Below are 26,283 nucleotides of genomic sequence, written 5' to 3' on the forward strand. Positions count from 1 at the left end.
TTGTGTACAGTGTCAACATTCAAATATATGAAAGCATAATTGTGAGGGTGCATTACAAAAGGAAAGAAATATGTATTTGTATGTTTGACTTTAAAAGAAATGAGGCAGAAATTAAATGGAAAACTTGACTTAATACATGCATGCTCAAATGAACCAGAAGTGAGTCATTGATTTTTTGCAGATGTACAGTTGTATTGTAAGCCACCTTGAGGATGATTCAGTTGAAAGCCAGGATATAGTAAAATCTATCATCAGCAGGAATGGTTTTGAGCGCCTTTACTTAAGTTTCTGGATGTAATACTCATTAGAAGTAGTTCAACACATTATGTGCCAGAAGAGGGGTAAGTAGCCATTTAATAGCTGGGGGATGCATTTCCAATCTAATAATATTTTGGAAAGAAATTATGTAAAGAATCTCAGGGCTCTGTCTGTGGGTGACTCTGAAAGCAGATCAGAATGAGACCAAATTTGGTGTGCAGAAGCAACAAAGAGATCTTCAGAAATGGCTTCAAAGAAAAAGAACCAGTGCATCCGTACGGGAGAGATAAGCAGTGGGTGTTGTGGTCTTAAGACCACTTCCCTCATTTCACCTAGGTGGAACGGCGATTAAGAAGTTGGAAAGAATTCTGGAAGCCATGCTCTGCATGCATTCCCTAATGTGTTTTATATCTAAGAGGCTTATTTGCACCTCTTTTGTTTGCTTTTTGTGTACACACCCACTCCAAAAATCATGCTGTCATATGGCTGGGTTCCCCACCACCACCACCCCCAATATTGGCAGTGCAATTCAAGGTTGCCAGGGTGGGAGCCTGCAGAAAGAAAATGCTTTTGGTAGGGATCACTAATCCATAAGATACAGATGAAGTCTATTCTCTTCCATTTCCCTATTAAAGTATGAATCAGAGTATTGCATTTAAGTAGGTGTTTCTGAATTTTCTCAAACTGCAGGATTTTAAAATGTTACTGTATTGTAACATTTAGGGAATACAAATACTAGTATGCAGCTTACTCTTTGATCAGAAGGCTAGCCTGGGTGGTAATTGTATCAGGCAAATTGTTCTGTTAACTCAAAACATAGTTTTGTACCAATAAATGCAAGCAGTGAGTTTATCCAATGCATTATTCAAATATATTTAATTATGGGAATGCTTACTAGAGATGTGTTTCTCAGTTCTAAGACACCAAAGTAGCCTTGAACAAAGATATTCTGAGTAACTCCTAGTAACAATGCAAGATAAGGAAGGAGCGTCATTTTACTTGTGCTCAAGGCAAGTTCCACTCCCTAAGTTCATCCTGTTTTACTTGACCATAAGCCCTATGTTCATTTAGTGCAGTTTACTATTAGAACATAGGAATGCACATTCTTTTTGCTGAAGAGTAGAAAGAAAGCTCATTTCCATTCTGGAAAATCACTGCTTGCATTTCAATCTAAATTGTTACTGGTTTGAGCAAATCAGGTCCTTCTTCCCCGTCACTAGTTTTGGGGTTTGCCCTCAACTGACAGCATTCTATACCCCTCCAAAAGGATGTAGCAATGCAATATATTCCAGATGTTTTAGATGAATTTCCTTCACCTGCAGTCATTGCTTCTGGTTGCTGATGGAAGCTTTTTTCCAAAATATGCAGTGGATGGTAGTTTGTTCCCCTGCTATACTTGCTCTCAAACTCTGATTTTTCTCCTTTAGCTTATAGACCTATATACAGGTAATTCTCACTTACCAACTGCAATTGGGACCAGCAACTATCACTAAGTGACGCAGTTAAGTGAAACAGCATGACTGTGCCCAATTTACATCAGTTCCAGCTGTGGTTGTCCAGTTGTTAAGCGAGACATCATGTGATCATGACTTGCTGCCAGCTTTCTCGTTGACTTTGCTTGTCAGAAGCCGGCTGTGAAGGTTGCAAGTGGCAATCGTGTGACCACGGGGACACTGGAACAACAGCAAGTTCGAGGACCAGTTGCAAATCCCTTTTCAGCACATTATTTTGGTCGCTGAATGAGCAGTCGGTAAGTGAGGGCTACATGTATATCAGTGGATCTCTGGAATTAAAGATAGAAGAAAAACTATCTTTGTTTTTGGGCTGGGCTGGGCTGATTATGCTATCAGAGATAGCATTGTCAAAGGACCCAGCAGTAATGTTTCCGCTCTTGGGAAAAGGGAATTATGATAAAGGGCGTGTTGTAACGATAGACAATTTGGTTTCTGCTTTAATAGATTTATGCAAGAAACTTCCTGTTAGTCTAAGTGACTACAACTCCCATCATACTCAAGTTAGAAAGTTGGAGAGCTTCAGATATAGGAAAGCTGGTCCATGGTCAGTACTTAATGGCCAAGTAACAGCTTTAATATAATGTAGTTATACCATTTTAACTCAAGATGTGGCAGCACTATTGTTATGCTATTACATTTATCTATTACACTTTGATGCCTTCCGTTATTTGCTATTATTCTACTGTGTTTTACCGGAAAATTAAAACGAATGGACTGGACAGTTTTCCTTTGAAAGTACATTTTATTGTTTACAAACTACCCATAGGAAAAAAATACTGGAGTATTTAGATATGAACTCCACAAATGCTGACTTCTTTGCCCATCTCGATTTCCATTCTCAAGCTTTGGATCTCTCTCCATGTCGGATGAATTTCTTCTCGTTGCTCCACTCCCTCCTCCCTGTTTTTCTGCTGCCCAGTTTCAGAAAGGGTGTTCATCTCCAACATTAATATTTTGTGAGAGGTGCTGGCGAATGGAAGCTGTTTGTCAAATCAACCCATTCACAGTGCACTATTTAAGCAGCAGCAGTGCAGCTCCAACCTTCGCCAGCCATCGAACCAAAATTAAACTGCCGCTTGATGAAGCAATTACATCTCAGAACTTTTTCACGGTTTCACAAGAGTCCAGCATTTACTTTCGTGATCGTTTGTTTTCAACAAGCAACACTGCAAGCCTGTTACGGAGAACTATTATTTTATTGGAATAAGTTCTTAAAAATAGGTCTCTCAACATTGCCCGTAAAGCTCCCAAAGAAGGCAAGTGGTTGCAGTCTTGTATGTTCAGCAAAGTAAAGAAGAATTCAGTCCAGACTTCTCCGTTGGGAATCCTAAGGAATAAGGAAAAAAGTAAAAACTAAAGCAACCTTCCCAGATGTGGCCAGATGTGTCTCTTAGGACCAGCCTCACAAGTGGCTTGGAAAGCTGTGTCAACCATTTCAGCAGAGGAAGTGTAGTTCTATCCAAAACAGTCTGTACAGTGAATCCCAAATCAGATTTCCTGCTGGCCAATACCAGCTCTGGGCTGTTGGATCAACAATAAAACATTTCAGTGTATCCTCAGATTTCTTTTGGGATTCAGAAACAGAGACATACTGTTCTCTCAAACTCTCCATCCCATTACCTGCATTTCTCTTTTCAGTGACACTCTGCATTGAATGGCTACTGAACATGGTGAAAAGTTAACGGATTCACTATACTTCTTCTAACCTTGAGGGCCATTTATATGAAAAATAAATGTGCTGGATTAATCACCTTTTTTGCATTTATACTATTGGCTGTCATAACTTGAGCTGTTGGAGGGAATTGCTAAAAATCCTAACGTTACTTTCTTTAAAGTATTTCTATTAGCATAATCAGGTTTTATTAAAAGTGCCTTAAAGTCACTCTGTAGAGCACAGTTTTTAATGTAGCACAGAAATAATTATATATCTGGGGAATATAGTACTAGCGGCATTTAAGGGGCTTTTTTGTTTTGCTCTGGCTCTCTCCATTTATTATCCTTAAAGCAAATGTAATTCTTCATTTCAAAAGAAAAAAAGTTGCATTCTCTTGCAGAGGATTTGAAGAGGACAAATAGAAATTGTCCAAGAACCCTGTGTTTCCCAAGTGTGATTATGGGAAAGGTTCACAGCACCTTCTGTAACATGCAAGGAACGATTCTACAGTAGAGACAATATATGGATCTGGAAAGTTATTACTGAAATAAAGTAATTATAGACCAACCTCCTAAAGACACCATCAGGTTTCCAGATCCCTTGCTCATTTTTTACTTTCATATATGTGCCAAATAACATGCAGTACACTGTTGCAGCAATTCCAAAATAATCAGTCTACAGAATAAAAACATTATAAGAACATTTATTTGTATTTAGCTTCAGTTGTTTCAAAACATCTACTTTTAATCCCATCCTCCCATGAGTATGATCCAATTGCAAACAATCCCTTTTCCCGGGTTTGTTCTTGATACTCCTCTGAAGTGGATTAGATTGAACAAGGTTTCTGGGCCAAAGCAAGCAAGGAGCTTCAAGGCTGAAGAGGATCTGAATTCAGAATCTTTGGCACGTTGATAATTATATTTAGTATTACTTTGTAGCAGGTGTACTAAAGAAAAATTAGTAATATCTGAATCAAAAATTACATCTCTGAACTAGAAGTAATTTTTTCACCATGATTAGCAAAGTCTGTAATTACTAGTGACATAGGCTACATAGCATAGTATGAAGACCATGCATACAAGTCCATACCTGGTAATTCCATGGCTTGCCCGTCATCATTTCAATACATTGAAATCCAGATGTTTCACACTTTCCTGTGAAAGTAGTTCCTTCAGGAAACTGGGTCATGTCTATGCTTTGGCCAAAATCAATTATGGTCAGGCCATGAGACGTACCATCAATATCACACGTGTCATTGTCCAAAAACCTTGTTTCAAAGCAGTTAACAGTGATTACCATTAAGCAATGCAATGCAACAAGTCAGATTAACAAGAAATGCTCTCAACAAATTCACAAGTGAGATACTTGCTTTTCACCAAATATAAAGTTGTCAGGTTTAATGTCACCATGAATTATCCCACACTTGTGAAGCTCTTCTACCATGTGTAGGATTTTTATGGTGAAGTAGATGACCAGAGCGTGGGGTATCACCTTCTCTGTTAGTCTTTTGTATATATTTATGGTGTTCTACAGAGGAGAGAGATGAGAAGATTAAACATGTGGACAAACAAATATGCCTGAAATCCTATGTATGCTTATCAGCTAGCAAATTCCACTGAGACCTGGAAGAAAGTGTACCCAACTGGTTTATAAGAATATACCCAGCTAGAAAAATTTCATACATAAATTCTACTAACAATGCTCTCTAAAAAGCTAAACTAATTTGGCCAAATAATATTTTCTGTTAAGGAACAACTTATTCTACTTGCAAGTTGTAACACACATTCATCTGCTGGAGGGATCCAAAACGTCAATATGGTTGCAATGCATGTAAAAAAATGGTGGGTCTTCAATTGTGCAGTAACAGCTGTGTTCTTGATTATTTTTACCCCGCACCAAAAAATGGTGTTCAGGACCGCAACCCCACCTCCCTTTCTGGTCTTTAAGTCTGTGACCATGTTTGTGCATGAATATAGAGAGAGACCAAGGCCATACTTACCAGTAAAGTTCCATAACTGTAAAGCTCCCCAATTAGAATACTTCCGTTTTGAAAGAAGTGAGCACAATAGAATTGGATGCAAAGGTGACGCATACTTGGCTTCAGCCTTTCAGTCAGCTGAGCTGCTATATAGAATTCCCAAGGGCTTGCAGGCTTCTGTACCTATAAAAGTAATACACAGTTCTGCTTTGCTTAAATGCACAAGAGCCAGTAACCACATAGGAAAATTATTTATGCTATTGGTTTAAACCAAAATCTGACATTTTCTAATGTTTCAAACAACAATGGCCATAACGCTAGCTGGAGTTTGAGGGGCTCCAAAATGTAACAGGATATACTGACCATCTCTCCCAGACCAAGTGTTTAGAACATTTTTCTAATCTACTTAATTGTTGACCCTGGCCAGAAAAACACCAACCTCCTGACTGCGTAAAAGCAGAGTATGTCCTATGCTATAGCTTATGTTTCTAAGGTAGATAAGGAACTGGATACAGCCTGCAGAGTCTGTCTTACCCAGCTTGCCCAGGCACCCATTTCTCCACTGCTAAATTCTAACCTCACATCAACTAAGCAATGCACAGGAGAGATTATGGGGATCAGAGATTCAAGAAACATGGTTTTTACTGGAAAGGCAAGTGGATTAATGAACCATTAAAGAAGATTCTGGAAGCTAGAGTCAAATATACCTTCAGTATTACTTTCTGGTTATTCTTAGAGTTGTCCATATCAAGGACGGAAGCTTGATACACATGTGCGAAAGCTCCTTCTCCAAGTACGCAATCAATGTGGAAGGATGATGATGCTGAATGAGGACAAGGAAGAGAGAAGCATGTAGAACATGTCTTGGAATATAGCCAAAATTACCCATTTCCAACCAAATTTCCTCCCAAATCCACCTGCGATAGCCTCTCTAAAATTTCAGCAAAAAACAGGTGCCAAGGCACATCAGGCCAGACCCTTATCCAAAATCCTGTCCCTACAATGGCCAAACAGAAGCACAGGAAGTGCAGAAGCAAGATACATGTGCTTGAGAAGGACGGCGCTTCTTTTTCAAGATCTCCAGCAACCAGTGTTGACTATTGGCTTTAATCCTGGAAATTCAGCCAAATGCACATAGAGTTTATACTATGAGAACAGAATGAATATCAAGTTACACTTCCCACAAATCAGAACAGTAGAATATGATTTCTATTATTGCTTTAAGCATGTCATTTGTCCTACGAACATCTGCACACGCTGAGCTTGCATATGATGGGAAACCACAACAGGGTCATGCAATAATGTTAGGTCTCTTCTTGCCCTATTTCTCCTCCTTCAAGTGGGAAAATGAGTTGGAACTTAGTTCCATTTTAGCAGATTCTTGCCTTAGAATGATAGTTTAAGTAATTTCTAGACAATTTTTAAATGAGTCAACAGACTCTGGGCTACTTTTGTAGTTTGATTATCAGCTCACTAGAGTAACCTGCTGTCTTTCACCTCCTGTAATTCCAAGCCACTACAGCCAATGTACTATGCTCCATTAAAAAAAAAAGAAGAAGTATCACCTTCAATTTCCTTTCTTTATATTCTGCGATTTTAGTGCTTTATTTTGGCAAGAATTTTTACCATTATTAAAACAAATCTTGCCTTAGAACCGTAGGGGAACACAGCCAAAACAATTGACATGTTGGCTTCATAGCAATAAAATCCTCTACAAAACTTCACTGCTTTAATTTAATACAATGCAGAGTCCTACTTTATAATTTTATGCTGAAACATGCCCAGTTAAACGGTAAGAACAGCCCCTTTTTAAAAATCTCAGAGTTCTGAAAAGAATAATACTGAACATGTGATGGGACTTACCTAATTTGAGAACAGTCTTTGGTTTGACAACTGGAAGATGCAGTGTCCAGTGGAAAGTATTGGGATAAGCACTTACTGGTTTGGGCAGCCTGGACAGAAGCTGGAAGATTAAACTCTCATCCCAAGGGTTCTCAATGACTTTGTAAGAGAATGACAACTAGTCAAGTTATTGACAAAAATCAGGGAAGTACAAGAAACCTTTAAGGACAGGCATTATTAAAATCTGGAAAACTAAACCAAAACAAGAAAAACCAGAGAAGAACACCATTCAGATGTCTTGGCTTCAATTCCCAAAAATTTCAGCAATGGCCATGCTGATTGGGGAATTCTTTGGAGTCATCCACACATCTAGAGGATGACTAGATTTGACAAGACTAGCATAAAGATCCAGAGCCAAAGAAATCCACATTTCTAGCTGCTGGGATGCAAGAAGCATCTGGACACATACCAAGGCTCACTCCCTGCTAAGTTACAAGAAATAATGATTTATTGAAGTATTTTCTATCTCCATCTTTCCTCTCTAAAATATTCGAGATGGCTTGCAAATGCAATACAGGTAGTCCTCAGTTAACAGCTACTCATTCAGCAACTGTTGGAAGTTATGGCGACACTGCACGAGTGGTATTTATGGCCGGTCCTGAAAGTTCCAGCCGTCTCAGCACCCCCATGGTCACATGATCACAATCCAGGCACTTGGCACCAGCTCGCACCTGATGGCTGCAGCATCCCAGTCACTTGATTGCCATTTGCAACCTTCCCTGCTGGCTTCCCACAAGAAAAGTCAATGGGCAAGCCAGCAGGGAAGATTGCAAGTCACCCCTGTAAGTCACTCCCACTCCCAATGCTTTTTCTCCTGAGGAGCCTGATTATGGAGTAGGAGATCCTGAGGAGTTGCTTGTTTGTGAGATGGGTGGCTTTATAAATTTGAAAAATAAATAAATCTTGTACACTGTAGCGTGTGCCCACCCAACCACACTTGTGTGGCATCATGGCAGCCACCTGCACGCCCTCCCATATCCAGCAGCACCCACCCCCCACCCGGCCGCACTCACGCCGTACCACAGCAGCCATTTACCTGCCCACTGGCCTGCTTGCAAGCCGCTCCAGACTTGCAACTTCCTGCCAGCTTCCCCATTGACTTTCCTTGTTGGAAGCCATCAGGAAGTCATGAGGAGGTCCTCACTTAACAACCCAGTCACATGACATCATGCTTTATGTCTGTATCGCTTAGCAATGGAAATTCCAGTCCCAACTACCATTGTTAACTGAAGACTACCTGTACAATACAACCATCTAACAATTAAAAAATAAAACCAGGCTATAGACAAATTTAAAAACCAAGCCAAACAGTACCATAAATACCAGTAGAGATAAAGCAGTTCTTCTATATATCCAGAAGTGGAGGTTTCTGTGCCCTTCATTGTCCTGGGATCTAAAATGTGCCAGGCTATACAATATACTATTCTCAGACACTATGAGGATTACCTCTTCATCCATTTTAGTACAAGAAAAGCATTACAATTATTTATTGTCCCATATTGCAGCGAATGTAATTCCTGATGCAACATTTTACCTTTAGCTTGCATCTCTTGGACTGCAGGCACTGAAATGGTATTGAATGGTGTAGAGGAGGCAAGGTGAGCAGCTTGAACAAAGTCTTCTGGGCTTTTCAGACATGGAGCAAAAGTTTGATTGCATGGGTTAGCCCATACAGTACAGTCGCTTGTCAGGCCCTCAGCTGGCTGGCTTTCATCCTAAAGGGAAAAACCAAAACCACCACCACCATTTATGTTTTCCTTTCACTCTAAACACTCAAGATGGCTTATATTGGAGTCTCCTTTAATTTTATCTCTGCAATAACTCCAGGAAGTGGTTTGGGCTGAGAAAGAGTGTTTGGCTCTCAATCCTCCAGTGAGCTCCATAGTCAAATGGAGGTGTGAATCTGAGTCTCCCTGATCAAATTCAACACAGGGCTACATTAGCTCCAATCTTAATTATTCCATAAACTGCATCAGCCTTTTCCTTTTTTCTACATTAAAAGGGAAATGTGAGTTTTCTAGAATTCCATTTTATTCAAGGACAGAAGGGTAGTGCTACAGAAGGTAATTTTCTCTGATGAAACCCAGCCCTGCTTCTTCTGGCTGTCCCACCCAGGGACACCACTGGAGCAGTCAGAGGCAAAGGGTTTCTTAACAAACAGCAACTCTGTCTTACTGGGATTCAACTTCAGCTTGGCCCAGGGTGCAGATGTATATCTGGATATCATCAGCATATTCATGCTATCTTATTCCAAACCAACAAATGATTTTTTCCAGCAGCCTTATGTAATTGTCCAAAAGCAGACAGAGAAGAGCCATGTGGCATCCCACAGCCACTGCTCTGACCTTTCCTTCTACACCATCAACCCTCTACTCAGGAAGAAGCAGAACCACTGAAGAAGAGTGTGCCAACTCCTAGACTGTCCAGAAGAATATCACAGTTGGCAATATTGAAAGCTACTGAGAGATTTAAAAGTATCAGAAGGGAAACACTTCCCATAACAAGGTCCCAATGTACATCATCTACCAGGACAACCAATGTTGTCTCTATCCAATGCTCTGGTCTAGGTAGTGTATATGTAGTGAATTTATCAATTACGCAGATATTCTTATCCCAAACAGTATTTCTCAAATAATTACACTGAATAATTACACTGAATTTGAGTGATATATATAAAGATATATAGTGTGTATGTGTGTGTGTGTATACACACATGGACACACACACACACACATATATATAAAAATAAATTCTCTGGACATTGATAGATAGGAATCATTAAAACTTACCCTTTGGGGTAAGCACTCTTCATCTGAATGTAATTCCCATAATAATTTGTATTCTGTGTGGAATTTCTATACACATATTTTAAATTTTTTTCAAAAATTCAATACAGCGTTTTGTAAATTTTTACAGGGTTCTTCAATTTCAAAGTTATCTCTAAAAAAGATGCAATTGTCAGTTAAAAGGGAAGATTTGGATTTTCTGAATCTTGAATTATAGCATGATGCATACCTTTTGGTCTTCACTTAGTGCAATTCTCCTTCCTGGGTCCTTTTGGAGTTTTTAAATATAAACCCCTTAGTTAATTGGATTGTTTTGGTTCAAAATGTTACAGATTTGCTATATCTTATGTTATTATTTATGTTGATTTAAAAACTGTGGCATGTTATTTCTGGAAAAATGTGTTTTGATCCTTTTTCTCATGCTAAATTGGTGCTATGGGATAACCCAGTCCTCAAATTTGATTTTTAAAAAAACCAGTTTTATGAAAGATCTGGATGGATGCTGGGATTTCAACTAGTAGATAATAATGAGTTTTTATTATTTTCTGTCTTAAAAGTTAAATAGTGTTTGTCAGTTGCCACTTGCTGGCAGTATTTACAGTTGCAATATTTATTGGTACCTCAGTTGGAACAGCAACATTTTCAGCCTCAGAGCACCTAAGTTATTAGAAGGAATCACTAAACGTTATGAGACCAAAAAGCTCACAATCTTTATGAATATCTGTTATCAATAAGTCAAACTGATATGTAAATTTGAAAGACAGAATGGAATACAAAATTGGAGACCTCAGTTTTGTCTGAACAATGGAGTAATGTTGTAACCTTAATACCAAAAACCTTGCAAAATCTCAGATTACACCAATACAACATCGTATTTTGGACTTATTGGACTCCATTGTTTGTACGGAAAAGGAATTAGATGTAACCAGAATAATGCTTCATTAAAACATATTTTTCCAATATCTTAAAATTATTGTGTCCTAGAAAGAAGTATTACTTACATTAATTTGATTTTGAGACAAAGTTTAATATTTTCAAATGCACACATTCTGTCCTAACAGCCAGGAACCACGCTGAGACAAGGAATAGGTCTCTAGTGTTTTATTAAAGGTAAAGGTTTCCCTTGACGTAAAGTCCAGTCGTGTCCGACTCTAGGGGGCGGTGCTCATCTCCGTTTCTAAGCCATGGAGCCGGCGTTGTCATAGACACTTCCGGGTCATGTGGTCATGACGACTCGGAACGCCGTTACCTTCCCGCCGAAGCGGTACCTATTGATCTACTCACATTTGCATGTTTTCGAACTGCTAGGTGAGCAGGAGCTGGGACGAGCAACGGGAGCTCACCCCGCCGCGCGGTTTCGAACCGCCGACCTTCCGATCGGCAGCTCAGCAGTTTAACCCGCAGCACCACCACGTCCCATTAGTATTTTATTACTGCTACATAAACAGAAAATCCTAACAAACTGAAGAAGCGTGGGAAAAACCCAGACATATAAACCCCAAAGGCTAAGGCGGGCCCGATCTGTGTCTCTTAGAATGGCTACCTAATTCCTCAGTACTACGCATGCGCTTTACAGCCCGGATGGGAGCCCCCTGCTCGCCATCCTTACTCATGACACATTCTTTTGAACTATATACTTATTACATGGCAATTGGCAGCTGGACACGAAATTGATTCTCCATGCCTTAGTTATTGCCACAAGATTAGTTCTTCCAATTGGAAAGGCAAATTTATGACTCCAATTATCTAGTGGATTTAAGTCCTGATGTCACCTATGACTTACAGACTTAGATTACAATTACAGTTACAATTACAATGAAATATGGTTATCTCCTAATGAGAGGGGATATATGAAACATATGAGGAAACTATGAATGGACAGAAGACCTATATCCACGCTAACTGAGAAACAGCTAGTTACCCAATGCCTCAACATAGTGAAGAGGAAGCTGCTCTCACAACTTGAGAGAGGCCAACTACATGTTATATCCCGGACTCAAGAAAACCCAGAAGAACAACTGGATGTGCTGCCAACACTTGAAGCTGGAACTTCACTGCACCCCCTCCATTACAGAGTATAGCAGTTGATATGAGGCATAAAATGAACTATACATAACATAAACTAGCTACAGTCAACCCAAGAGTGATTACCAAAAGTTAGTGGAGAAGTACCATCAGATAGTATGCTAGAAGAGGCCAACAGAGCCCTCAGAACAATCCCTACTACCATCATAACTCAAACCGATGAACTGGTATACACTACAGCCGCTGTAATCTTGGAGATGCCTGGCTACACGATCAAAAAGAATAGCAGTACATATCCCCCCTGGAAAATGAGGTTGGAGGCTAAGATCAAGGCAACTCGGAGAGAACTGGTGGAGCTATAGAAGGGTGTGGAGACTTGGCTACTGAAAAAATACAATGGCCTGACTCCATCTGAAGCCCTAAAGACGGCTAAATAAAGGCTCACAGCACTGGCTACCAGGCTAAGGAGATACACTAAAGAAGCAGAGGCCAAGAAGATAAATGCCCTGTTCACCAAAGAACCATCCAAGGTGTACTCCCAACTGTAACAGCAGAGCCACCAACAGCAGAAACTGAACAGTACTGGAAGAACGTATGGGAGAAAGAGAAGACACATAACATCAGTGCAAAGTGGCTGCAGGACCTGAGAACAGACCACAGCAATCTTCCAGAACAGGAACCAGTCACCATCACAGTAGCAGACATCCAATAGCTGGTCAAAAACATGAAGAGCTGGACAGCACCTGGCCCAGACATGATCCACACCTACTGGCTAAAGAAACTTAGCAGTGCATGAACACCTGGCAGCACAGATGAACCAGCTGCTAGCAGAAGGTCCCACCCAGACTGGCTAACACAGGGTAGGACAGTGCTGATCATGAAAGACCCCCACAAGGGAACAGCACCATCCAACTACTGGCCAATAACCTGCCTCCCCACAACATGGAAAGTCCTGTCAGGCAACATAGCCACCAAGCTGCAGGACCATATGGGCCAGTACACGAGCACAGCCCAGAAGGGCATTGGGAACACCAGAGGCTCCAAACACCAGTTGCTCATAGATAGAGCAGTTGCCCAAGACTCATGGTCTCTCTCTCTCTCTCACACACACACACAAAAACACACACACACACACTAGAAGCCCCTCCTCCCTATATATACATACAAACACACACACACACAATTTATGTGGTTGCATTTTTCTTTTTGTTTTTCTTTTTAATATTTTCTTTTTTCTCTTTCTGATTTGTTTTGTTAAATATATAAAGCAAAAAGAATTAAAAGTTAAAAGGCAGTTTGCTTACTCTTGGTTTAGCAAGAGTCAGAGTGCCTATGGGACGTTCACCAAATACTTTGATAGATGTTGTCTTTGGGACTGGCTGCGGAAACCTAAAAAGGAAAGGAAAAACATTCAGAGTCATTCTTCAAATGAACCATTTTGCATACATTAAATTTAACTGTCCATGAAAACAATTATTTTCATAAACTCAGATCTGCTATAATAACAGAATCTAATAGATCAAGAATAGGTAATCTGCAGGTCCTCCAGATGTTTTGGACTCCCAGTTCCCAGTACGGCCATTGATAAGAGATTACAAGAGCTGTCCAAAACATTTGGAGGGCTCCCAGGTTGCCTGAAACTGACTACAGCCCAGTACAGATAACTGGAGATTACATGGAAACATCCATGTTGTTTTGTTGATAATATCAAGGTGGTTCACCATTGCCTTCTTTCAAGGTTTTTTTCCCCCAAACTTCTTAATCTAGTCTACAGTCCTGCAGTTTCCTGGTAATTAGGTGGAATTTCCCATCCAAGCACTATGTTTGTCCTTGCATAGGTTTTCCAAGATCAGCCAAAGTCAGCTAGCTACTGCCAGTTGCTGTAACAATATATAGTATAGGAGAAGTAAACATTAGTTCTTTCAAGAAGCAAAGGGTGACTTTTTTGTAGTTGGTGATGCAAGAAAGCAAAGAAAATGGGACTGATAAAGATGGCTAATGAGAAATTGAAATCTTCATTCAACAACATAGATACTAGATATACTAGTAGCAGTTTTCATTGCAGAATTTACAAATAAAGAGGCTTACAGTGCAATCTAATACAAACTAATGCTCAGTTATAAAGAACATTCTTTGTGATAATGGCACACTAATTTCTACAAGCCTATCTTACAAATTTCAACTTACTCTGTATTCTCATCCTCAAAAATTGTAAAAGCAGGTAATGCAGCAGGAGCACCAGGCTCAGTGCTCACAGCCTCACCTGGATCTAAAAAGGAGAACGGAAAAGGAAAGAGATGATAGGTTTATATTTTCCCTGCATCTGGCTGAAGGGTCACACAGGCCGAATGTGTATCTCCTGTGACTGCTTGAGCTGCTGCCCCCAGACCAGCTTTAGCTTCCAAGTGGTCTTCAAGCTGTAAACCAAGCTGCATTTTTCCAGTCTTGAGGTCACTAAGGCATAGGTGATTGTGAGAACCTCCTGATCCAAGAACTATCACAATTGGTGCACAAGTTTTAATTGTGCAAAAGCCTCCCTGACCACAGCTGCTCCCTGCTATTCAAACAGTAGCAGTGGATCCAAGAGGATGGCGAAACTTAAATTTTCATTGCTTTTAATTTTGGCAGTACATGAAGGAATATAAATTAATCCATTGCATGACTGGAGTGGCATATAAGCCCAAGAAGTAAGCAAATAAATAATTATCCTTCACTTCAAAATACAAACCTAACCAGATATTCTGATTAAATTTAGATATATAATTCTCTCATAGGCAAATAATTTTTTTCTTTCTCTCTAAAAGTCAGCATTAGGCATGTGTATATTGTCACTACAAGAAAGTAGACAGACAAAAACATGCCCTTGAACTAGTAGGTAATAATATGGAATTTGGCTGCTATTTGACTCATTAAAAAATCTACAGCAATTATCTAAAATTAATCCTCACTTTTGCTAATATAAAGAATATGAGATGCACCTTTATTGGATCTGTTCTCTGGTTCATAAGGGATGAATACACACTGCTCAGAATAAATTTATACTTTAAAAATAATGAGGGAGGGAAGGAAAGAACTCCCATCCATTGTTTTCAGGTCCTTCAGCTTTAGCATCCTGAAATCACTTTGGCAGAGATTAGTCCAATTAAGACTGCCTAACAACTCCTATAATCCAACACAAGATTCTTGAGAATTTGCAGAACTTGGGGCTCCAACTTTATGTTGAGGTCTCTCTCTCTCCTGTTTCATGACATCCATCAATAGTAGCCATGCTGGCTAGGATGATGGAAGCTGTAGTCCCAGCCCATCTGGAGATCCCCAAACTGAGGAAGACCAGTGAGAAGATATACCTATCATTTGTAGATAGTGATATTTACCTTTGTTTCTGAAGAAGGCCTCAGCATCTTCTTTTTCCTCATCTTCTGAAAGTATAGTGGTATCTTTTAGAGAAGACACTTGAAACATATCCATGATGAAACCTTGGTAAGTCAGGGGAAAAATTCAAATTAAAGGACAGGTAAAGTAAAAAACCAGAGCACACTTCAAGGCAAAAACATTGGTAACCATGGAGGTATTTATCTATCTAGCTCTAGCTCTACCTATATATCATATTTCTACACCACCCATCTTGAGAAACAACTCGATTTGGACCTTTTGCTTTGAATTCATGAAGACCCAAGTTTTAGCTTGCTTTTTAATCCTAATAGGAATTCCCAGTAGCTTTATATATTTTTATTTATTTATTTATTATTCAAATTTAGTTACCGTCCATCTCTCCCAAAAGAGGAGGCTGGGCTCTTATATACAGGCTGGGCTCACATGTTGCCCTAAGAATAATGAGATTTTTAAAAAAAATTATTTAGTGTATTATGTGCACCCACCTACTGGGGTTTGCAACTCATGGTTTGAGTCTTACCACAATATGGTTATGAAAATTGTGGCTTAGAGTGGTATATGAATCTGCTGCCAATATCTATAAATCCTACCAAATTCTGACTCCTTTTCTCATCTTAGAACAAATGGAGAACTATGTATTCCAAATCAAATTTTAAAGTTTCAGTTAATCTGACTGAGAATCCTGTCATTATTTTGTATAAGCAGCATTTTAGATCACAAATATGATAGGATTTCACCTAATAACCATTGAGAATGTCAATTTCTATGAGCATACATAATGGAAATAAAATAAAATACTAAAATAAAATGCAGTCAGAGATAGGAGAGATGAAGAGAGAAATAACTACATATAATTCATTTAACTCCAGATTTTCCTGCATAATATAAATTATTATTACGATCCAAGAAGTTAACATAAAATTGTAAGTAATTGCTTCTACATGATGGAATGTATTCTTGTCAGCCTCACTCTTTTCACTCTCAGGAGACAGTCAAGTCTTTCCTCTTCAGCCACACCATTTCAGCTTAAGTTACTTTATAGTGATACTTGCTGTTTTTAGGAGATATTAAGTGTTCGTTTTAATGGCAAACCAAATAGAAGTAGTGTGTGAGTTAAAAATAGGTTACCAGCTGAAAAATATTGACCATGTCTTTCTTGTGGTAAAACACATTTGAAAAAGTGTTTCTGTAAATACATGGCTTTTTGAAAACTGGATAATTAACAACTCACATTTTAATCAAGTTTATCATGGTTATTTAAATGTACTTAAGGACTATTGATGTATACTATTTTTCTTATCACTTATTAGTTTGAATAATCAGTTTCCTCATCAGTTGGTTCAATCAAGATACTTTTTGAAACTGTATGTACACATACGTGTGCGCGTACACACGCACAGACATTGGCATCTTTAATAAATTTGCTTAGTATGTTAACTATGGAACGCTAATAAGCGCACCCAAAATTGTCATCTCCAATCCACCCTTTGTTTTGTAACTCAGTGCTGGCTAACAGATGGAAGCAAATGTGGAAATGGAGAACAAAATCCTTAGCTACATTTTTTGGTAAGAACCACTGAGAAAGAAAGGAGGAAAACAACTTTACAGCTTTTTTGGGAAAGAAGTCTGCATGTTCTAATTATTTTTAATGTTTTGCTTTTAATTAAACAGAAAAAGAAAGTAAAACAAACATATATTAGAGCTTCTTACACATGTATATGCGTGTATAAAACCAATGTTTTTGCTGTGTCTAACATTGTTATATTCTGAGAAAAATTACATACATTAGACTTTTAGACAGGGTTTCATGTTTTTCGACATCCCATTTTCTTTTGAAGTATGTACCTGGTACATGGAAACTGAATGCTGGACAACGGAAATGGATTCTCCATGTCCTTTTAATGCTAGTCCTTCAATATTGGAAAGATAAATTTATGGCCCAATTATCCTGTGAACTGAAGACCTGATATTACTTGTGAATTATGAAGGAGTTGCTTACAGACAGAAATTATATTTATGGATGATTACAATGAAATATGGCCATCTTTTACTGACACTGTTGCATAAAGCTTTATAAACATATACGCCCTTTCTAATCTACCCAACCACCACTTCCAGAATTCTTTCCCTGCATATTGCATTGTATGCATCATAAGGCAGCTACTCACTCACCTGAATGGGCTTCTTCATGCATGCTTACCAATCTTAAGAGTCTATAAAATAAGATTAAACAGCCCAATAAATGTCCCACAGTCTTTTTTAAACAGGCTTTATACTGTACTTACCCAAAGCTTCCTTTGTGTGAACAGTAGGAGAAGGCTGTACTTTAGATGGGGTTGCTTGCATTATGCTTGATGTATTTGGAGTGGCATGGCGGTGATGAAAAAAAACTGAAGTATTCCTGTTAACTGGTACTACAAAAGCAATATAAGAATTTGACAGAGGCACACAGAAGTTTAAGATCCATTCTTAATCCTGCTGCAGATACGATGCAACAATAACAATGGAAGGAAAAGTTAAAAAAAAAGAAATTTCTTTGATTTTGGGATTGATATTCCTCCCCTCCTTTTAAAAAAAGATAGCTCCCAAAACTGATGTATGAGAGATTTAAGCTATAACTTCCCATACATTCAAAACAGTAGCAAAAATCTCACTGAAGATTAAAATGCTTTAATCTTAACTAAAGAGTAAAAAGATTACATTAGCCAAGTTTTATTTAGATTTCCAAAAGCCCAGTGCAGCTTCTGAAGCAGTTGTCTGGCCTCTGTAGTAAACTAGATTTCAAGAAGTAGGAATTAGGGGGTGAAATTCAAGTGTGTAGAGCTGGCACAGTTGGTGATTCTCTGTGCTTGAGCTAAAGAATTGGAGAAAGAGAGAGGAATGGGGCATCCCATTGTACAAGCAGTAGTCCTCATGCAAGATACATGTCACTATCAACAATATTTTAATAATCTTATTCTCCTTTTAATAGTTTGGAGTTACAGTTGTATCCTACCAACTGTATCTCTCCAAATCTCTCATGGCAACGTACACATTTAATTCCCTGCATATTTTCTCTTTAGCCTCATGACAAAAGACTGAAATATAAGACCTCTCATCTATAGGGATTGAATCTAGTCCTTCCAGTTATGAGCATTCCCCCATCATAGACCTTGTTCCCCTAACCACAAACTGTATATTGACCAATGCATATGAATAGTAGTACCTGAACAAGTACACATTTAGATTCCCTACACAACTGGGGGAGTATACACAACAGAGTTCTTTCCACTCAACACACAGACCTTGAAAGTGCATAATTGCATCATGTTGCCACGAGATTATATCTGAAAATGGTGGCATTGGGATTTGAACATGGATCTCTGCATTTCTAATTCAACATGTTAACCATTACATCACAGTGGCTCTCACAATTGGGCAGTACTACATATGAAAAGAGTTGCTCATAACTATGAAGCTCTTTCAATCAATTGTATCAATATTATTGATACTTGATGAATTCAAGCCTCCAGGATCAGACGGATTACATCCCAGGGTGATCTGACTATAATCTTGGAGCACTCCTGTAATACACAGGAAATGCCAGAAGATTGGAGAAGAGCCAGTGTTGTTCCAATCCAAAAAAAGGGGAAAAGTTGACTCAGGAAACTACTGACCAATCAGCTTGACATCAATACCTGGGAAAATCCTACAAAATATCATCAGAAAATCATCAAACAGTAGGCTTCCAAGCACTTAGAAAGGAACAAGATGATTACTAGAAACTAAGATGGAATGGTTAAAAATAGGTTGTGCCAGACTAATCTTACTGTTTTTTAAAGAATGTGGCTAGATTAGTAGACTAAGCAAATGCTGTGGATGTAGTGTAACAAACATCAGTAAGGCATTTGATAAAATTGGCCATGGTCGTCTTCTTGATAAAATGAAACCATGTGGGGTGGATGGTCCCACTACCAGATGGATTTGCAGTTGGTTGAACATGTGGTCCTTAACAGATCTGTTTATATGAGAAGTATTAGTGGGCCACCTCAAGGTTCTGTCCTGGGCCCAGCGCTCTTCAATATTTTTTTTAGAAATAATTTTGACAAGGGGATAGAACACTAAGCAAATCTGAAGACAACACAAAGCTGGAAGGGATTCCTCAGAAGACAGGCTCGGGATTCAAAATGGTCTCGACAGATTTGAATGCTGAGTCTTTTCCAACAAAATGCAATTCAGTGGTGAGAAATCTAACGTCCTGCACCTAAGTAGGAAGAATCAGATGTACAGATACAAGTTAAGTGATACCTGGCTCAGCAATAGTACTTGTGAGAAGGATCTGAGTGTCCTGGTAGATCACAAATTAAGCATGAGTGAGCAGTATGCAACAGCTAAAAGAACCAATTCAGTATTGGGCTGCCTCAACAGAAGTATAAAGTTGAGACTGTGGAAGGTAGTTCTATTCTGCACTGCATCAGTCAGGCTGCATCTGGAATAGTGTGTCCAGTTTTGGTCACCATAATACAAGAACGATCCTGAAGAACTAGAAGAGTACAGAGAAGAGCAACAAAAATGGTGGAGGCCTGGAAAAATTGTTAAAAGAATTGGATATATTTAGTCTCAAGAAAAGAAGGCTAAGGGGAAACATGATTAGCAGTCTTCCAATACTTGAATGGATATCACAGGAAAGAGGGTAACCAACAGGTAGAAGCTTTAGAGAGAGAGAGATCCAGACCAATCAGCTTGACATCAATACCTGGGAATATCCTACAAAAGATCATCAGAAAATCAAACTTGAAATAAGGAATAATTCCTTGACTATGAGAATGGAATGGGGAGAAACTGGCTGCAACTTAACCCTACCAAGACCGAGCAGTTGTGGGTCTTTAGCCCCCAGGTGTCCTAACAGTCAGGAATCACGCTGAGACGAGGAGTAGGTCTCTAGTGTTTATTACCACTACATAAAACAGAATCCTAACAAACTGAAGAAGCGTGGGAAAAACCCAGACAGATAAACCCCAAAGGTTAAGGCGGATCTGATCTGTGTCTCTCGGAATGGCTGCTCAACTCCTCAGTACTACGCATGCGTTTTCCCCCCTGGATAGAGGCCCCTTCCAGCTCGCCATCAGTACTCATGACATCAGGTCACGAGAGTTGGCATCTTTGTCTCTGGATGGGATAACAGAATTGGTACAAAATTTGGGGTTCTCTTGGACTCACCGCTCTTGCTGGTAAAGCAGGTGGCAGGTGGCAGCTGTGGCCAGGTAGGCCTTTGTACAAATTAATCATATACGCCAAATGAACCTATTCCTGCTCTGGGCAGAGATTTGGATGAGAAGACCTCTAAGATCCCTTATAACCTATGATACTATGCCTCTAAGGATCTTGACTATCTTTGGGCCTCAGACTATAGGCTGCAAAAGAAAAATGCACAGAAAAATGCATTGTTCAACCTCCTTAAGTATGAATTCATAACCCGTTAGAGCACTCACAGAGTATTATGAAGACAGCAAGAGAATACATTATTACCGTCTCTTATTTCAATGGAATCCTGCTCTTTCCGATTTGAAGGATCTATGTGCCTGCACAGAAAAATCATCACATAAATTCTCCCATAATAATCTGCATCTAATTATTACAAGGGTAAAAGTTGTACTGAAATGTGATCAATATAGAGCAGTGTTTCTCAACCTTGACAGCTTTAAGATGCGTGGACTTCAACTCCCAGAATTCCCCAGCCAGCATTTAAAGAAAGTGGCATGGTTGTCTGAAAATGGGATCCTATTATAAGTGCTGGGATGGTTTTACATTACATAACATCATTTTATGCATTACATAAAATGAAATTATATCCAATCCTACTTCAGAGATTGACTTTTATCAACATGCAGCTTGGAATACAAGCTCTACAAGACCCTGTTAATCATCCACTGGCACTAAAAGAATCTTAGGCCTTGGGGACAGGGTGATTTTGGAGCCCCTTTTTTGTTTTGCTTGTTTTGTTTTGTTTTGATCTGATTTTGTTTTGTTTTGCTATTATTTTACTCTTCTGGTCATCTGTTTTTCTTTTAATATGTTGGTTTTTTAGTTGCAAGCCACCCAGGATCGTTTAGGAGTCAGGTGGCCTATAAATTAAACAAACAAACAAATGTCTAAATGCCAGCTTGGAAGTCATATCTTAAACTTAATGTTTTAATATTTTAACGATGTGCTGAATATTGGATTTTAAATCTCATAATTATCCATAGTAGAGTAAATCTTATTCATACAAGTCTCCCAGCGCATGTAGACAAATAGAGGGGAATGGGTTCACATGCATCAGGCTGATTGCTGCTAATACTAATTTTGAGAAGTAAATATCATAGGAATACAAACTTCACAGATCAGCAGCTCATTAATATCCCAGCTCATTAAGATATGACTATCTAAACATCCTCAATAGCAGCACTGTACATATTAAATTGTGACTTGTTTAACCATTTGTTGAACACATTATGGTGGTCTGGCTCACCTGTAACCTAAGTTATAAACTACAAATACCAATAGCTAGATTTGTATTTGGCAAAAATTAATCAAACCACATTATGTCTTTATACAATATATGAATCCAGCCTATTTATTTATTTATTTATTTGTTTGTTTGTTTGTTTGTTTGTTTGTTTAATATTTCAAATTTCTATCACCACCCATCTAATCCGAAAAGGGGACTCTGGGCGGTTTACAGTCAGAATTAAAACACAATAAATTACAATATAAATAACTCTATAAAAATAAAATAAATATAAAATATAAAATCCAGCAGCTCAGATCTTGTTAGTTGGGGAGAGATCTATAATAGCCACTCCCAAGATGAACTGGTGCCCCTCCCACCCCAAGCAAGGCGGCAGAACCAGATTTTTAGGTTCTTCCGGAGGTCCGGGAGCGAATGGGCCTGTCTCACCTCTGGGGGCAGAATATGCCACAGGGTGGGTGCCACTGCAGAGAAGGCCCCCCTCCTGGACCCCGCCAGGTGGAATTCCTTTACCGTCGGGGTTTGTAGCATGCCCTCGCTGCATGACCGGGTGGGACAGGTCGATGTTAGAGGGATGAGGCAATCCCTCAGGTAACCTGGCCCCATGCCATGTAGGGCTTTAAAGGTCATAACCAACACCTTGAATTGGACCCGGAAGCAAACTGGTACCCAATGCAGCTTGCACAGCAGTGGTGTCACATGTGCCGATCGTGGGGCACCAATAACTGCTCACGTGGCTGCATTCTGGACCAGTTGAAGCTTCCGGATACTCTTCAAGGGTAGCCCCATGTAGAGCACATTGCAATAGTCTATGTGGGAGATGACCAGGGCATGAGTGACTGTTCGGAGGGCCTCTCGATCCAGGAAAGGGCGTAACTGGTGCACAACACAAAAGTTGTGCAAAGGCCCTTCTGGCCACAACTGCCACCTGCTCATCGAGCAGGAGTCATGAGTCCAGGAGAACCCCCAAGTTATGCACCGGGTCTGAATGGGGCAGTGCAACCCCATCCAGAACTAAAGAGGATACCTTTCTGGATACAGAGGAGCTGTCAACCCATAGCCACTCCATCTTACCAGGGTTCAGTTGAAGCCTGTTGTTCCCCATCCAGACCCCCACAGCCGCCAGGCACCTGGAGAGGGCAGCTACCGCATCACTTACTTCACCCGGGATGGAGATATATAACTGAGTATCATCGGCATATTAATGATACCTCATCTCGTGGTGACAGATGATCTGACCCAGCGGTTTCATGTAAATGTTGAATAGGAGAGGAGAGAACCGAATCCTGCGGCACCCTGCAATGGAGGGGTCAAGCGGCAGATCTCTCCTCTCCTATCACCACCAATTGGGAACGGCCCTGGAGGAAGGAAGTGAACCAGCACAAGACTACGCCGCCCACCCCCAACCCCCTGAGCCAACCCAAAAGGATACCATGGTTGATGGTATCGAAAGCCGCTGAGAGGTCAAGAAGAGCCAGGATGGATGCACTCCCTCCGTCCCGCTCTCACCAGAGATCATCCATAAGTGTGACCAAAGCAGTCTCTGTCCCATATCCTGGCCTGAACCCTGACTGAAAGGGATCCAGATAATCTGTTTCCTCCAGAATCCTCTGGAGCTGCGACACAACCACTTTCTCAACCGCCTTTCCCAAAAAGGGAAGGTGGGAGACAGGGTGAAAATTGCCCAGTATAGTAGGGTCCAGGGATGGCTTCTTGAGGAGGTGGTGTACCAGCACCTCCTTGAAGGCAGCCGGAAACTCCCCCTCCCTCAAGGATGTATTAACCATCACCTGGACTCAACCACAAGTCACCTCCCGGGCCGGTTTTACCAGCCAGGAGGGGCAAGAGTCAAGATGGCATGTGGTTGAATTTGCAGTCCGGAGGATCCTGTCCACTTCCTCAGGCCCAACAGGATCAAACCGTTCCCAGATAACAGGGTAAGTATGTCCCCTCAGCATCTCCCCAGACTGTGCCTCACGGTTAGAGTCCAACTTAGAACGAATCTGAGCAATTTTATCCTGCAGATACTCAGAAAACTCCTCCGCACGGCCTGGTAAGTGGATCGCCGAATCCCCCTTACCGAAGAGGGATTGGGCAATCCTAAACAGGGCCGCCAGGCGGCATTCTGTGCATGCAATAAGAGCAGAGAAATACTGATGTTTCGCCACTCTTACCGCCACAAGGTAGGCCTTAATAGCGGCTCCAGCTTGTGTGCGGTCATATTCGGTCCTTGTCTTCCTCCAGCAGCACTCTAGACGTCAATCCCCTTCAAAACCCGCAGCTCCTCCGTAAACCATGGGGAGTGCCAGGTCGGATGAGGCAAGAGAGGTTGCACAGGCGCGATCCTGTCCAAGGCCCCCGCCGCCTCCCTATTCCAGGCCACGGCTAGGGCTTCCATTGGACCATGCAGCAGATCCTCGGGTATAACCCCCAGCTCTCTCTGAAACCCTACTGGGTCCATCAGTCACTGGGGGCGGACCAATCGAATGGGTCCTGCCTCCCTGCGGAGTGGGGCAGCACCAGAGAATCTCAAGGTATGATGTACATCTTGCTCACATCATACACAAGATGTAACAATGGATCTAGTTCCTATCTGTCTGCAGAATGTTCATTCTTGGATAAAAAACAGAAGAGAAGAAATTGGACTTTTACTTACATCTCTCCATCGTGGCAATTATGGGAGATGGCAGCATGTCTCTGAGGTGGCTGGACAGAATCGTTACTGCTGACTTGAAGTCTACACAGGCTACTTGCACATTCTTCAAGAGCAGGATGAGTTTCAAATGCAGCTTTTTCACTTATAGCAGTCGACAGAGAATCAAATACTGACTGTTGCCCAAGAATTTCATCAGTATTGGCCACATTGCTCATCATTGCCAAGGAAGCTGAAGGCACTCCAACCGAAATCTCCTTGAAAGCAGATCTGTGTGGGTGATTTCCAATACACTGGGAAGCCAAAGCACCTCCTGATAAACTTTGATGTTCTGTCCCCAAATAAAGAGTACTCTGAGTTGAGGAAGAAGCTGTCCATTCTGGCCAACACTGTGCTGCTCTGATTTGCACACACCGATCATCCTTATTAAGAACAAAATACGAACTTGTATAGTTGTATTTTTAAGTGACTTCTTGCCATCTCTCTACAGTACTTAATCTTTCACTGATTTCCACGCCCTAGTGTATTCAAAGAGCAGTTTTGGTAACCTATCTGCAAGACTTTATTTTTTAGAAACACTAACTATACTTACATGCATAACATTCTTTATCAATATTTTACAACTTCCTTGCCATGTTGGACTATAACTCCCAGAAGCCCCAGCCCATTCCAGTTTCATAACAAACACATCTGTAGGCCACCAGACTGGGGAAAGTTGCATTAAAATTTAAAGAGATTTTAAAAAGAGTTTTACTAATTTAAATGTTAATTCCTTCCTATCTTGAAGGCTTAGATTGGGAAAGTGTTTCACTACATTATAAAAATATTATTTTTAAAGTTACACTAGACTGACCCATTTAAAGGTCTAGTTTTTGTTTTGGCACACAATATAATCAAGATGGAGTCTATTCAAATAGTAATCCCTACTGATTTTAATTGGACTAAAGGAAGAGCCATGTTTCACTCATAAAAAGAACTACTTGATAGAGAAGATCCAAGTTTCTAACCCATCTTCTCTAGTTAAAAAGCTAGGAATATCTTGGGAAGCTATTATTAAAAAAAAAGAGAATCTTACCTAGAGTTCTAATGAACTAGTCGCATATGTTCATTAAATAGCAGGAAAATTACCGTGTACAAATAAAGAACATATATTGATTTGAAGTCAGATAGTTCTAGAAGAGCTCTTGAAAATGTCTATAGGTCTCTTACAATTAAAATTCTGCTTCTGAATGGACACTGAAGTAAACATTGTTGATGATTCTTCATAGAGGGATGTAAGTAGACACTACAGCAGGGTTTCTCAACCAGGGTTCTGTGGAACCCCAGGGTTCAGCAAGAGGTCACTAGGAGTTCCCTGGGAGACCACGGTTTATTTTAAAAATTATTTCAAATTCAGGCAACTTCACATTAAAGAAGTAAGTTTCATTCTTTATTTTCAGTTTAAGAACACTGTTAATGCCTATATACAGGGCTACACATGAAACGAATATAATAATTTTGTAACTTTTGGCCTATATTTGAGCCTGAATGTGCAGGGGTGAAAAATATTTCAAGGGTTCCTCCAGGGTCAAAAGGTTGAGAAAGGCTGCACTAGAGCAAGGCCTTTTTTCAATCACATTTTTCCAGGAGT

General features: G+C 40.1%; 1 protein-coding gene and 1 long non-coding RNA gene across 2 annotated transcripts in view; one reads left to right on the forward strand and one right to left on the reverse strand.

The window, feature by feature from the left end:
* Nucleotides 1-88: 88 nt before the first annotated feature.
* On the forward strand, nt 89-3,654 carry LOC134496414 (uncharacterized). Its single transcript, XR_010067890.1, has 2 exons — nt 89-341; nt 2,217-3,654. It is a non-coding gene; the product is annotated as an uncharacterized LOC134496414 (long non-coding RNA).
* Nucleotides 2,673-26,283, reverse strand: part of BUB1 (BUB1 mitotic checkpoint serine/threonine kinase) — a 40,990-nt gene continuing 17,379 nt past the window's right edge. Inside the window, exons 10-23 of the mRNA XM_063302137.1 lie at nt 24,657-25,075; nt 21,019-21,071; nt 17,796-17,924; nt 15,492-15,593; nt 14,305-14,386; nt 13,422-13,506; nt 8,841-9,021; nt 7,268-7,405; nt 6,112-6,227; nt 5,426-5,587; nt 4,796-4,953; nt 4,516-4,693; nt 3,995-4,101; nt 2,673-3,099 (exon numbers count right to left, since the gene is read on the reverse strand). Of these exons, the coding sequence (XP_063158207.1) occupies nt 2,904-3,099; nt 3,995-4,101; nt 4,516-4,693; nt 4,796-4,953; nt 5,426-5,587; nt 6,112-6,227; nt 7,268-7,405; nt 8,841-9,021; nt 13,422-13,506; nt 14,305-14,386; nt 15,492-15,593; nt 17,796-17,924; nt 21,019-21,071; nt 24,657-25,075 (2,106 nt within the window). The 3' untranslated portion in view covers nt 2,673-2,903. The remainder of the gene's footprint in view (nt 3,100-3,994; nt 4,102-4,515; nt 4,694-4,795; nt 4,954-5,425; nt 5,588-6,111; nt 6,228-7,267; nt 7,406-8,840; nt 9,022-13,421; nt 13,507-14,304; nt 14,387-15,491; nt 15,594-17,795; nt 17,925-21,018; nt 21,072-24,656; nt 25,076-26,283) is intronic.

The sequence above is a fragment of the Candoia aspera genome, chromosome 1, assembly GCF_035149785.1.
Source record: "Candoia aspera isolate rCanAsp1 chromosome 1, rCanAsp1.hap2, whole genome shotgun sequence".
Taxonomy (NCBI): domain Eukaryota; kingdom Metazoa; phylum Chordata; class Lepidosauria; order Squamata; family Boidae; genus Candoia; species Candoia aspera.